Genomic DNA, 13,569 nt, shown 5'->3' on the forward strand with positions numbered 1-13,569 from the left:
CCTAATAGCTTCAAACACAAAAGGATCATCTTCAGAGAGGAAGGTGGCTTAAAAAAAAGAACCACAGAAACTTATATTCCAGATATTGCCATTAACCAGCAATTAATGACATTAGTCTAAAACCTATTTCGGGCAGATAGCATTTGTCAAACTCCATGATCCAGAATTGGTCAGATGCTATTATTTCCTAAAAGTCTGAGCTGCAGCATCAGGCCTGTCCTGTATTCTTGTAAATCAGGCACTGAACAATGTATTTAGATGACCAAGATCCTAACAAAAAAATTCCAAACACATAAAAGAGAAAACAGATTAATCCCTTCACAACAGCACTACTGACATTGGGGGTCAGCTGATTATTTTGCAATCGTGAACTGAAAACCTGGAATACAAAAGAGTAATGTGGGTAAATAGTTTAGTAAAACAATGGCTTTCCCACACTGCTCTTTGGGATGGACTGCATCACTGGGAGCTGAACATTTACCAGGAAAGTGCCAGGTTCTGATATTCTCTGTCCCTCCAGTCCCCAGCACACAGTTCACCCACAGCAATGGAAAACAAAAATAAAGGTAAAATCCTAACACATCTCAGGGAATCTACCTTCCTCTCCAAAAGCATGAGCTCTTCCAGATGGTGTCCAGGCAGTCAACACTGAATATCTTCACAGCCACTTTTTCATGCAACTTTTTCACAACAACCCTCTTGGTATTGTTCTCCCTTTCCCACTTTTCCTTTCCTCTCTAATGCCAGGGAGTTTTCAAAGCCTTGCTGGAGCTGCTGAATTTTTTGTCAGCTATTATCTCTTGTGACAAAATGTTCGACCAGTATTTCAAGTCAATGGCTGCTTCTGCCTTTTAAAGCCATTAAATAAGTGATTGATGACTTCGTGTTATATTGAGGACAGTATTAAGTGATAGTTAAACATTCACCTCCCTTACTAAAGTTCTTGCTTAGCTGGCAAGCTTTTCTGACTGAAAAAAAATCCATTGCTTCACTCTAGATTCTTAAGAAGTCAGAAAAAAATTCAAAATACTCAAGTATTTTTAAGCTAAGGGAAGACCCATTTTTTTGCTTTGTAAAAAAAATGGCCTGACTCTCAAAGTCTAGGAACAGAATTCACATGAAAATATTAGTGTTGCCAAAAAAACCCAGACAAAATCCTCCTGTAAATAAAGCAGCTGTTTGATGAAAGATGGTGTTAGATAAGTACTTTTTCTGTAAGAAGTGCAAGAGGTGCTGGAGCTGGTTTGCAGTGAAAAGGGCTGATAAATTCATGCTTGTGCTAGGACAGGAATCATTCTAACATCAATGTAACACTAACAATAAACACATGCACTTGCTGTATTTTCAGAGAACTTAAAAAAGAGAAATAAAGCATCAGAATACTTCTAATGGAGTTTGTATAAAAATTTCATTGTTTTCCTTTTGGATAGCTTTCTTACTTGGTTAATTCAGTGGTCATTAAAAACCACACCATTTACCCGGCTTCCAACCAAATCCTGAAAAGAGAAACAGCAGTAAGCTCCTCTTTTCCCATGAGACTTGACAAAAAGCTTAACTTCAACCTGAAGGCCCTGTTTACTGGGCCAAGAGCAGCTGATCTCAGCCTTTTCCCAATGTGTACTTGCCTTCTCTATTTTGTCAGTACAATCTGCCCATGGACAAGTTTCTGTAGCTGTAAAACTGCACAACAGCAAGAGAACCAGCTAAAAAAGTGTGCTCATTTTCCCTGAAATTTCAACTTCCTTGCTCACGACACATTTACTCTTAGATTTTTGTTGTAAATCAAGTTTGTGGGTTATAGCAATTAAAAATTTGCAATTAATTTAAAATATTGTACAATACATCCGTATAATGTATGAGATAAAATAATGACAGACTCCCTATTTCACAAAGTAGTCAGTTTCCTCTTGGCTTCCAAAATACTAAAAACCAACAAACACATGCCCTGTGGTATAGATGAGTTCCTCTAGCATGGCCCAATCTTTTCCAATTTTTCGTGCTTCACAGCTCTCAATCTCATTCCTATATGGGCAACATTCATTGTTCTGACCTCTCCTTAGAGCACATGGACAGCATGTGCACGCAGGTAAGATGTCACAGTGAAGCATCACACATTTCCTTCACAAAAAAATAAAACCTTACAACATCTCACTCATTGTAAGAGTCATGGTGACTTTTTAATGGACTGTTCTGACTATGGGATGTAAGAGAAGCAGGACCCTGCTGAGTGCTGTAAGAAGAACCTCACACAGTGCCATGGCAGTGCTGGCTGCTGAGCCCTTCGGTGCCATGGTGTCACATCTATTCCACATCCATGCACACATCTGTTCTACAGCTGGGACTGCATCCTTCCCTGGACTGAAAGGCCTGGGCAGTTAAAGGAGCTCCTGAAAGGCTGATTGTGAGATGTGAAGGCACTCTAGGACATAAGTAGAAGTAAGTTCCAACTTTTTGGAAGAGTGAAGTCAAACTAAAGAAATCTAGACAAAGATGAAAATTCAGCCACAGATTTAAGAAAGTTTTAGATCTCAGCTTTCAGTTTTGCTAAAAATACAGTCTCTTGGCTTTATTTGTTTGCATCTCCAGTGATAGAAAATTTCTTCTGTGTTTTCATGTGTGAACAAGTTAAAGATGACATGGCAATTTTTAGTTTTTATTTTATATATGTGAATGAATACAATCCCTGAGACTAATTCAGTGAGGTGGCTATATGATTACAAGACTCAATATTCACATATATATGTAAAGATATGTACACATTTATACTTACCAAGGCATGAGCCGGCCAATTTTTGTCCATCTACTTTTGCTAATAAAAAAGCCAGCAACAGGATCAGTAACTGCACCTGAGGCTTTGCCAATGAACAGCACCAAAGAGGCATGAAACGGAGTAATCTGAAAGTAGACAGAATACAGTAAACAAGAGCCGTTGTTTCACAATACAATGAAACAGCACAAAGCAACTTTCCAGAAAGAAAACACCTCAGTTTTATTGTTTTAAAGAATAATGATAGTTCATTTACAAAACATGTCTGCTGCTGTCATGGAAATTCCTATTGGTTACCCATAGCAAACAAATGAGACATTGAGATTGGTGCTGTGAATTAAGGGATCAGAAGGGGAAAATGCAAGGAAGGAAACATCCAGAATATGTTTGGGATGAGGAAAATTAATCAAACAAATAGCAAAGTCTTTGTTTTAGTCATACAATCTGACAGAGTCCCTCTGTGATTACCCTCTTACTCCCACGCATCTCCATCTCCCCGTATCTTTATCTTGACTTGATCTAGGAAATGGTAGAGGGGGCTGTTTACATGCAGCAATGTTTTTTCCTCTCCTGAGATCAGCAGCAAGGCTCCAACTGGTGGCATGTGCCTGAGGAAGAGGTTGTTGCACAACAGACTTTATCCACCTGGGACTGAGCGGTGACAACTGAATTACGCAATGCACATCTGTTCAAATCAAAGTTGCCAGCATGTGTCCATCACATCTCACTTGAAAAATGTTCATGGATTACATAAGAATAACATGGCCAAGTAGAAAAACCTCTGAAATTAACTCAGATGGACCATACTTTAGTGCCTATATAGAAATACAGTTTAACCCAGGCAAGGCTGGGATTTTTTCACATGTATCTGTTCAGAGCTTAGGAATTCCCATCACACAATGGTTAAAAAAGGTGGGTTCTCTTCCAAGTGCTCAGTTCGTGTCACTGCAACTATAGTCCTGAAAAAAAAGTCATTGAAACCTATATAGATGTGAATGTTCCTCACATCAGTTATTGAGAGAAGCTGCAGAAAGAGCCTCTGTGGCTTAAACAGAGAGAGCAGACAAGACCCCTTCATCTCTGTGCTTCAACATAGCAATGCTCCAAAGGCTTGGAAAACGCAGCTGATACAACAGCAAGCTTGAGCAGGTATCCCCTGCTTTCCTGCAAAGGATGTTGTCTCCCAGGCAGCAGCGCCAGGAATGCAGCTGGTGCAGGTGCCCTGCCTGCAGAATTTGCTGTAGGTGTTCTCTCAGAGGTGAAAGTAGGAAGCAGTGACCTTTAAATGTCCTGGATGACCAGCACAAAAGGCAGGTGCTATGAACTTCTGATATCACACCCATAGCATTTTAACCCAAATTAGGTGAAATTGCAGTGGCAGCCAATGTTCCTGTCACCACCAGCTCCAAGACACATGCTCCACCCCAGAAAGTTTGTGAACAGGGAAGGATTGGGAATGGCAGTGTCCAGCAGACAACAACAGTGGCTCTCCATTCTGTTGCTGCATGGTGGGATGAAGCTGGGGTGAGCACTGGACTGTGTCCCACCTTCTTGCTGATCCACCTTAGCTGGCTCGTGCCCTCCCATAGCCATCAAAGGGTGGCAAGTAGCCCACCAGCCCTGAGGCAGACTCGCTGTAGGGACTGCACCAGGACTGCCCATAGGTCACTATTTCTCCTCAAGAGACAGCACAGCCAAAATAAGCACAAAATAGCAGTCAGAAAGATAGAGGGGTTGAAATACTGCAGTTGTGAGGGGGACAAGAACAAAAACGTACAAATTACGTGAGTTACAGATTTGGGTTTTGTTCAGATATTTTGTGGAAGAAAGCTTTGAGGAAAAAGCAAAATCTCTTTCATGTTTGGAGTGGATTCTGTATGGTCACCCTGTCTTCATCATTGGTATAGGCTTATACATCCCTTGGCTGCACTATTCTCTTAAATCTAGACAGTGTCTGACAGCACCAATGCCAGAAACTTCTCAGTGTTAAGAAAATACAAGACAAAATATGCTAAATTCACCCATCTTGAAAGGAATAAAGATCAGGATCCTTTTATCAGAGAATTTCGGTGTCCTCTAGCAATTTCTCTCAAGGATCCCATGTGGTTTGGAGTTCCATTTATGTCTGTAGTCTATACAGGTAACTGAGGAGGAACAACGAATTCAAACCGAAAAACTGTGAGTTACAGAAAATTAATAGAAAATATAATTCTCTTAGAAAAGATCCAGATTATCTATGAAAGATTACATGCTGTGACTTTCACATTCTTTCAAGAAGCTAAAACAGTTCTGCTCTCTAAGTGGGAAAGAAATAAATCCAGGTAGTAACTATATAATTACATTCTCTCCCCTGAAAATGTGTGGGAAAGAACACAGGATTTCAGAGCTATTTATCAGAACTTGAAATAAATCCTGTGCCTGCAGGACTACTTCAGAGAACAAATTAAACCATCAGGAAACAAATAATTAAGCCCCTTAATGAAAGTGTAAGTATATCACTACCAACATTAAGCAAAATTATTTGGTTTCAGTAGAAGCTTGTTAATAAAATAATTATTTTGATGTCACTTATTTAGGTAGTGCCTAAAGATGCAAGGATGGGCTCCCAGCTTTCTGGACACTGTACACAAACACATGAAGGAACAGTCCATTGCTTTGAGAATTTTCAGTCTCTGTGACAAGCAAAGAATGGGGAATTTGCCATACTTCTAAGCACCCTGGGGAAATGGTGCTAGAGTCTTTCTCATTTAGTTCCTGCTTCATCATCTCCAATGGTTTGTACTGCTATCCTTGATGTCAGTGGGCAACAGCTTTAGTTACAGCTGCTCCACCTCTCTGCTGTACCCTCAAGCTCCTTTTTCCACCTCCAGCTCCTCAGATTCCACACCACCCACTCGACATCTTGGACACTGCTGCCCAAAACTGGCTCCTTTTCTACATCTTGTGACTTTGATCTCAACAAGACACTCAAGATGTTCTCAGCTGTACATGCACACCTTACTGCGTCAAAAATTTTATTAAGTCACAAGTCAGCTTTTAATACCAGACTATTATAGGAAAACATAATCCCAAACTTTGGACACCTCCAGTCATAATATCTTGTCTTTATACAGCAAACGGGTAATGATATCTGACACAGAACCTCCTGTTTTTTCCAGCAAATAGGAACAGTCATCAGTGCTGCAGTCCCACCTGTAGCTTCAGAGCTGCTCACACAGTCCTTGCAATTTGGCCTCAACTCCCTAAAATACTTTTTTCCATCCTAGTACCTTGCCCTAGTTACCATGCATGCATACAAGAAAATCCAAAACAGTAAAAATTGCTTATGGATTGATTTTCTTCGTGTCTCTGCTGTTCTGAAATCTAGCTAGAGCAGCTGAAAGTCAGATGAATGGGATGACTCCTAGTGCTTTGTTTCACCAGGTCTGCTTCTGCACCAGAGAGCCACAGACTGGAAGCAAAGAACCTTCAGGAAGGATAACTCAGCTTTATTTGCCACAAATAAAGCTGAGACAAACCAAAAAAAATTGTGTGAATTTGTCACAGAATCACACGGTTGGAGGAGACTTTTAAGATCGAGTCCAACCCATGCCCTAACACCTCACATAAACCATGGCCCTGAGTGGCACATCCAGTCTTTTTTTAAACACATCCAGGGATGGTGACTCCACCACCTCCCCAGGCAGACCATTCCAGAACTTTATCACTCTTACCGTAAAAATCTTTTTCCTAATATCCAACCTGTATTTCCTTTGGCACAGCTTAAGACTGTGGTGGCTACTGGCTGCAACTGGAGTGATTTTAAACTTAAACCATGAAAAAAACTTCACAACCTCAGCATGGTGCTGTTAATGATTTCAGATGTCTCCTATCTTATACACTTTGACTCCTGACACTGAATTTTGAGAACTGATTTTCCTTGTGTCTGCAAGTGTATGAGCTCTACAGCACCCAAAGTTCTAATAATGATCCCAAACTAAAAGTGAACAACAGCCATCTCAAGACAGAAAGAAAAGTAGGGGGAAAAAAATAATTCTGGACAAGTTTATGCAGTTTCCAGGATGCTAAACAGCTAGAGGCAATGACAACAAGATAATTTAAAATATTTATTGAATAATTCCCCTTTTATCATTCTAGAGACCTGACTGACAATATCAGAGGTAAGTCTATAGTCTGCAAATGTTTCTTGTGCTACTTACATGGGCTATGTCTAGCAGGTAGATCTGCAGGAAGAAAGAAGCAGCACTCCCTGCCACTTGGTTTGGGGCACCTCCTATGGCATAGCAGAGTTTGCTGCACATCGAGAGCCTGTACCCCTGTGTGAGAGGAACAGAACAAACCATGAGTAAACCAAGGTACACAAGTTAAAAGCTACACAAGTGATAAGGTTAAAGTCTATATTTAACACCAGTTTAATGTATTTGCTTCACAGCTATTCCACTAATAAATCCATATGCCCTCAACCCCTATCATCAACAGGCATTTGGGTGCTCATTACTTTGATTTTTAATGTGTTCTCTAATTCAGCCCCTGAAAAAAGATTACAGTGTTCCTAAAAGTGAGCTGGGATGACCCTCAGGCTTATCTACCATCCTCTCACAAGCCATTAAAAGGAAACAAGTCTACAAACAAGCAAGAAGCAGCAGAGAAGCACTACACTATTATTTGAGCTTAGTTTTGTCTTTGAATGCTTAATTCATATTTTTAAAGGTTAAAAACTTTTACTTTAAAAAATATTTCTTTTATTAACCTTTCAGGTAATAATAATTAATAAATACACTCATACCACAGTAATTAAACAACATTCACAGAAAGTTCCACAGACCAAACAGATCCAAAACATTTGTACTTTGTTTCTTCCTTTGTCACAAAATGTTGGTTTGAAACTAGCAAAGTCACTTGACTTTGCATATCTTCCTTTTGACTTAACTTTTCTATATCTTTGTGAAAATTGGCATCATATGGTAAGTAATTTTGGGCCCAAGATTTTTTAGAAAATCATCCAAGTGTATTTAAAACATTTTGCAAAACTGTGCTCTCTTATTTGCAATCTGATGTTTGAAAAGTACCATAAGCATGCAAGAGTATTCTCAAATATAATAGGCAAATAAGAATAAAATAAATATTGAAAATAAAGGTACATGCCAGTAATTAAAATACAAAATTTGCACTGTTTCTAATAGAGATTCTAACGAAAAACATAGGTTTTTTTTCTCAACAGTAGAAGTTCCAGGATACTGTAAATCTTTTTAAAAAGTGTAAGATTTAATTTTATGCCAAAAAATTCAAAATGAAGAAAGAAAAGTACTCTCTATTAATCTGTATTCCTTTCAGAGCAACAACGCATCAAATCAAATTTTTAACTTTCAGGCTTTCAGTCCCTCTTTAAAATTTGCTATCATCAGAAGCCAGGAAACATGAAGAGGAGCAGCAATATTAATCCTGTGTCTGTCTTCTCTCTGAACTGACTACACAAGCCCTTGATTCTTATGTTAGATGAAGATAAAAATAGAGATATGGAAATTAAATCCAGCACGATGATATTCTGACACATTACCTAATTTCTGAACATTTTTAAATTTACTAACACATCATCTTTACTCTGTAACAGTTTTGAGAAGTTTTAGACTTATGGGCAATGCCTTTCATCATCTAAACTTTTCCCTTTGAACTGTTTTATCAGAGTGGGTGTGAACAAACAAGCACAAGTATCAGGACTCCTTCCTTTTTGTGTTTTCCCAGAAGAAGACAGGGTGGGATCCCATTACTACACCCAAGGAAAGTGGACACTGTCAGGGCATGAACTGCAAAATGTTATCACCACAGCAGGCTTCACTTTATACTGCATTGGCAATTTTCTTCTTTGCAGGGAAAAAAAAAAAAAAAAGAGTGATAAACCATCACCAGACAGACTTCATTGTAACAATTATACTCTGTAATTTGATAAGAGATTGCAAACAAAACAAACTGACTACACACGTATCTGCTCTCCAAAGTAACTCTTCATTTTCCATACATAAGTACTAATAAATATGAGCTTTACTAGACTTGTGGGCCCACAGAACTGGCTTGACTCATTGCCATCCCCTTGAGCACTGCTCCAAGGGCTGTGTACTTTAAAATTTTGTCTCAGTTTTTTTGTTTTTCAGTCATTCCCTTTTATAGGTTTTTTTTTTTTTTAGTCATTAAATTACTTTAAAAGTTTGCTTTCCCTTGATACTCTCCCTCCTGCTCTCCAAGCATTGGCAAGATGACTTTCAGCTGAAATCAAGAGATATAAACCACTGCTATGCAAATCCTGTATCGTATTGCAACCTCAAAAATGGAAAAAAAACCCTTTTAGATCCGTAATGCTGCTTTCACACTTACTTTCACTAGTAATTTTCATAGACTCACAGAATGGTTTGGGTTGGAGAGGACTTCTGGAGATCATCCAATCCAACCCCTCTGCTATAGGCAGGGACACCTTCCTTGCTCTGAGCCCCATCCAACGTGGCTTTGAACACTTCTAGTGATGGGGCAGCCACAGCTTCTCTGGTCAAGGTGTGCCAGGTCCCCAACACCTTCACAGTAAAGAATTTCATTCTTACATGCTTCTTTTACTTTTAAACCATTGCCCCTTGTCCTTTCAATAGCTAAGGCTGTAGTAAAAGAAAAAGTAAATGCCTCTATATAACATACATGATTCCAAAATGTTTTTAGAAGACAAAAAATGTTAAGTTCTTAAGAAATGGTACACAAAATGGTCAAACAAGATCTACACTTACAGGCTGCAGGTGGTACTCCTGTCTTTACAGAAGTTTATGGTTAGAAAATTGACAATCTTAGTTCTTTTTCTTATGAAGTCTCACTGCAATTCCACACACACCCAGAATGCTGCTCAACTACTCTCTGAACCATGCTCCCAGATCCCCCTGAAGAAAAGTTAATACTTTGGTCACAGCAGTAGTTAAGTTTTAATTAAATTAACCCACAGAAACACAGGGAATCTGCAGTTCATGAGCCCCCTGGAAGGTAGGTTACATCCTGATCTCTGTTCCATACCTGCTTTCCCTTTATTTTGCCTAATTGCTTTTGGAACTTGATTGAACATTAAGCCATAAACACCACAGCAGTTCTGCATGGCAATGACATGTACTGTGAAAGGAAATGCCACTGTCACTACAGATCTGCTGCCTGGTAATTTCATTGAGTGTCCCTGAGCTTCTAGCTGGTGAGAAGCAATTCCTCAGACTCTACATTCAGGTGTGTCTTTCAAAAAAGGAACAGCCACAGCAGATTTTTGCCTCTCCATGTTGAATTCATATGGTAACAACCACACTTTCTGCCTCAGCATGCAATGGAAAGTGGTAAAATGAAGGTAGGACTCTGCACCAGTAAAGCTGAAGCATTTCCTTCTCTCTAACTTCCTACAATTAAGAGCACAGAAGATGCACATGGCAGCTGTCTGTTACAGGATCTACAGCAGCAAGTCCTCCAGCCTTGGTTGGGTTTGCATGATATTGCTCACAAATGCTGACAGAAGCTGCCTTGGGAAGGATAACACTGAGCAGGGCTGTGTGGCCAACGGCAGAGCACTGGCTATCATCGGCTCGCAGGGCTTTCCTCCAAGGGCTGGGTGTCCCTGCTGCATTGCTTCCTCAAAAAAACACAAAATGCTTGATTCCTGCAAAATCCAGTTAAAAGCGCCTTCACCTGTGCAGGTTCATCAGCAAGCTGAAAGTACTCCACAAATTAGAGACAGAAATGGATAGGCAGTGGTCAAATAAGGAATGAAACATAAAAGTACTATCAGAATTTTGTTTTGAGACCTCTGTGGTGTAATTGAACCTCAATATCAAATTGTTTCTACAAGCTTTAGGAGAAATGTGAGATGATGGCATGAGAGGTAAGAGGACAGAAGGTCAAAGAAAGTTACAATTTTTTTTTTGTTCTCAGATTAGCTTTACAATTTCTCACTTATACACGCTCCCATCGTGTCAAATTTAATTGTGTTTCAAGGCAAACCAAGAAAGCATAATAGCTGAGAGATTTGATTTTGCTCCTTAAATAGAAAGCTTAAACGTTGTTGTGGAAAATTAATGCTTCTCCTACACTGTAGTTCCTTTATTTTTAATTCTCTTGTAAGTTAAAACCATACTTGTAAATTTTCCCTTCCCCAACAGAACAGAAATTGAATACAATATTTATAGCAGAACATCTTATTTCTACAGAAAGTGTTTCAGCTCATTGAAAACAGCTCAGCAACTGTGTTACAGGCATAGGGAGCAGATGCATTTTGTCCTAAGCTATTCGTTATCAGCAGAGTCCAGAACTGAACCAACAAGTAATTTAAAAGCAGAAGAACAGAGAGCAAAACCTGTGACTCAAAGATAAATGCTAGTCTAGGTTTATCTGAGAAACAATGAAATGTAGCTAGCGAGGAGCAGCTTTTGAGTCAGCTTTTCTCTCGACGTGGAATTAACACTGGTAGTGTGAGTGAATTAACTCTGTTCTGTGAGTGACCAAACAACTGCCTCTTGAAAGCATGAGTGTGGCAGTCACGGGTGGCATCTCGGGTCCCTCACACCGAGCATCTCGAGGGCTGGTTTCAGGTTTGTTAGTGACATCAGCCCACCCTTGAGTGGAAGAAAACAGGAGCAGGGCTTGTGTGCAGACACATAGGAAAGGGTGTGTATCTAAGGTGGCAAACACTGGTGCTTTCTCAGGATATTCCAGCTGCTGGCAATGCAGCTCTCGGGAACTCCGTGAGACAAACACGGTGCATCTGTGCAACATCTGCAGACTCGTGCCATGAATTCACCCAGGTGCTTTCCAAACACAAAAATTCAAGCCCGAACAGGACGTGCCAGGTGTCTGAAGAGCTCCATGAGCTGAATGCCCCCCAACATGCGGTGAAAGTCTTCCTCATCCACTATGTTTGGAAGCTGCCCCTTGCCCGTTTCACCTGGTGTTCCCTCAAGAGCCATGGAGCTGGGAAGTCCTCGCTCACCCTCACCTGCCTCCCTCTCCTACTGCGGCGACCACCGAGTCTGAGGAGGCAGCGTGAGACACCCTCGCTCACACCACAACACGCCCCTGAAAACTGGGATTTTCTGAGGCTCCGGGGGAGCGAACCCCTCCTGCCTCCCGCATCCCGCCTGCCTGGGTCCGGGAGGCAGCCCTGGAGGGGACAGGCGGTGGGAAGTGAAGGCGCTTTGCCCTGGCACCGCAGCGGCCAGCGAGCAAACCCCGTGCAGCGCATTCCAGGGAAAACGCCGGGGTTGCGGCGCTGCCCGGCGAGCGCAGGGGCGGCGGGAAGGGTTCCCGAGCTATTCCAGGCACTCGGCGGGGCCGCGCACGAAGCCCCGCACAAACCCGGGCGGCCTCAGCGCGCCCGGGCTGCCCCGGCCCCGCCGAGTGCCCGCGACCCGCCCGCGATGGAAGCGAAACACCGGCGTGGCGGGACCCCGCTCTCGCCCAGGGCTGTGTCCGAGGGGCTCCCAAGCCCCCCGCCCTGCCCCTCGCAGCCCCCTACCTCCTGCTCGCCCGCCGGGGTGTCCCTCGCAGCCCCCGCCATGGCACCGCGGACATCCCACCCCGTGCGGCACCTGCGCCCGGGGCGGGGCGGCGGAGCGGAGCCGACGGACGGCGGGCGGCGTCCTCGCCGCCCTCTCCCAGCGCCCTGGAGGGGCGAAGGCGTCGGTACTGCCCTCACGGCCCGGGACAGGGATCCCCCGCGCCCTCCGTCCCTCGCCGGCACCTCCGCGGGGAGAGGAGCGGGGCAGCTCCCGGCGGTCACGGCTCCACAGGGTGCGGGGATCCAGGACGGGGCACAAGGACGGGCCACGGGGGTGGAAGGGGCCGGAGCTGTTTTCATCCAGCCCCAAAACGCCTCCTCTGCCCCTTGAAGAGATGCGCGGTTTCCCGAAGTGCAGGGATGTAGAACCACGCCGGACAGCAACGCTGTCAGCTGGACGGAGATCACACAACAGCCGCCCTTGAGCTGAGACACGCTGCGGGGACAGCGGCTGCTGGGTTCTGCCCTTAGGGTGGTTAGAGACTGTCAGGGGCTGCCCAGGGAGGCGGGGGAGGCACCAGCCCTGGAGCTGATTAGGGAAAGACTGGATGCGGCGCTCGGTGCCATGGTCCGGTTGACAAGGTGGTGATCGGTCCTAGGTTGGACGCGATGATCTCAGAGGGCTTTTGCAACCTCACTGATTCTGTGATTCTGCTGCCCCCGAGCCAACACTCTTATCTAGGGTACACGAGTTCACCACCACCCTGCCCCTGGGAAAGTGCTCTTGCACGCATGCTCTGCATCAGAGGAAAGACAAATTGCATTTTGAAGTATGAATCCTTTCAACAGTAAGGTAGCCTAAGAGAAGAGGGTTTAACAAAGCCAACAGGACCTGTGACCTGCTTGTCTTGAGGAGATGATGACTAATCAATCGCTACACCCAGGGCTTTTTGGTGTGACTGATTCGAAGGGCTCTGCTCCTGACAGGGTCACCTGGTGGGTACTGGGCAGGCACTGCAAACCATGCCAAACCAAGTACTACATTTAAATCCTATGCAGCCTCATTTGGTAAGAATAATTATAGCAAATTTGCAAAATTCTGAAAGAACAAGGCATTAAAGAATTTACTACAAACCAGATCTTTAACAGAAAACTGAGATGTGGCCCTAACACGCCTTACTGAAAACTCTGAAGGGGGTCTCTAGAGGCTGATGCCAGAGGAGCTTCAAAACAGAGAGACTGGCCCAAGGTAAATACAAGGTATGCATCTAACATGCAAATTCAACATTTAGGTTGTTTTGTC

At 42.9% G+C, this 13,569-nt stretch overlaps 1 protein-coding gene across 2 annotated transcripts in view; it reads right to left on the bottom strand.

Annotated features, from left to right (window-relative positions):
• MFSD2B (MFSD2 lysolipid transporter B, sphingolipid) overlaps window positions 1-12,641 on the bottom strand; it is a 38,997-nt gene extending 26,356 nt beyond the window's left edge. For both annotated transcript variants that reach the window (XM_068183339.1, XM_068183338.1), the window contains exons 1-3: window positions 12,285-12,641; window positions 6,967-7,083; window positions 2,771-2,895 (exon numbers count right to left, since the gene is read on the bottom strand). In XM_068183339.1, the coding sequence (XP_068039440.1) occupies window positions 2,771-2,895; window positions 6,967-7,083; window positions 12,285-12,626 (584 nt within the window). In that variant the 5' untranslated portion in view covers window positions 12,627-12,641. The remainder of the gene's footprint in view (window positions 1-2,770; window positions 2,896-6,966; window positions 7,084-12,284) is intronic.
• Between the last annotated feature and the right edge of the window lie 928 nt (window positions 12,642-13,569).

Source organism: Anomalospiza imberbis, chromosome 3 (genome assembly GCF_031753505.1).
Source record: "Anomalospiza imberbis isolate Cuckoo-Finch-1a 21T00152 chromosome 3, ASM3175350v1, whole genome shotgun sequence".
Taxonomy (NCBI): domain Eukaryota; kingdom Metazoa; phylum Chordata; class Aves; order Passeriformes; family Viduidae; genus Anomalospiza; species Anomalospiza imberbis.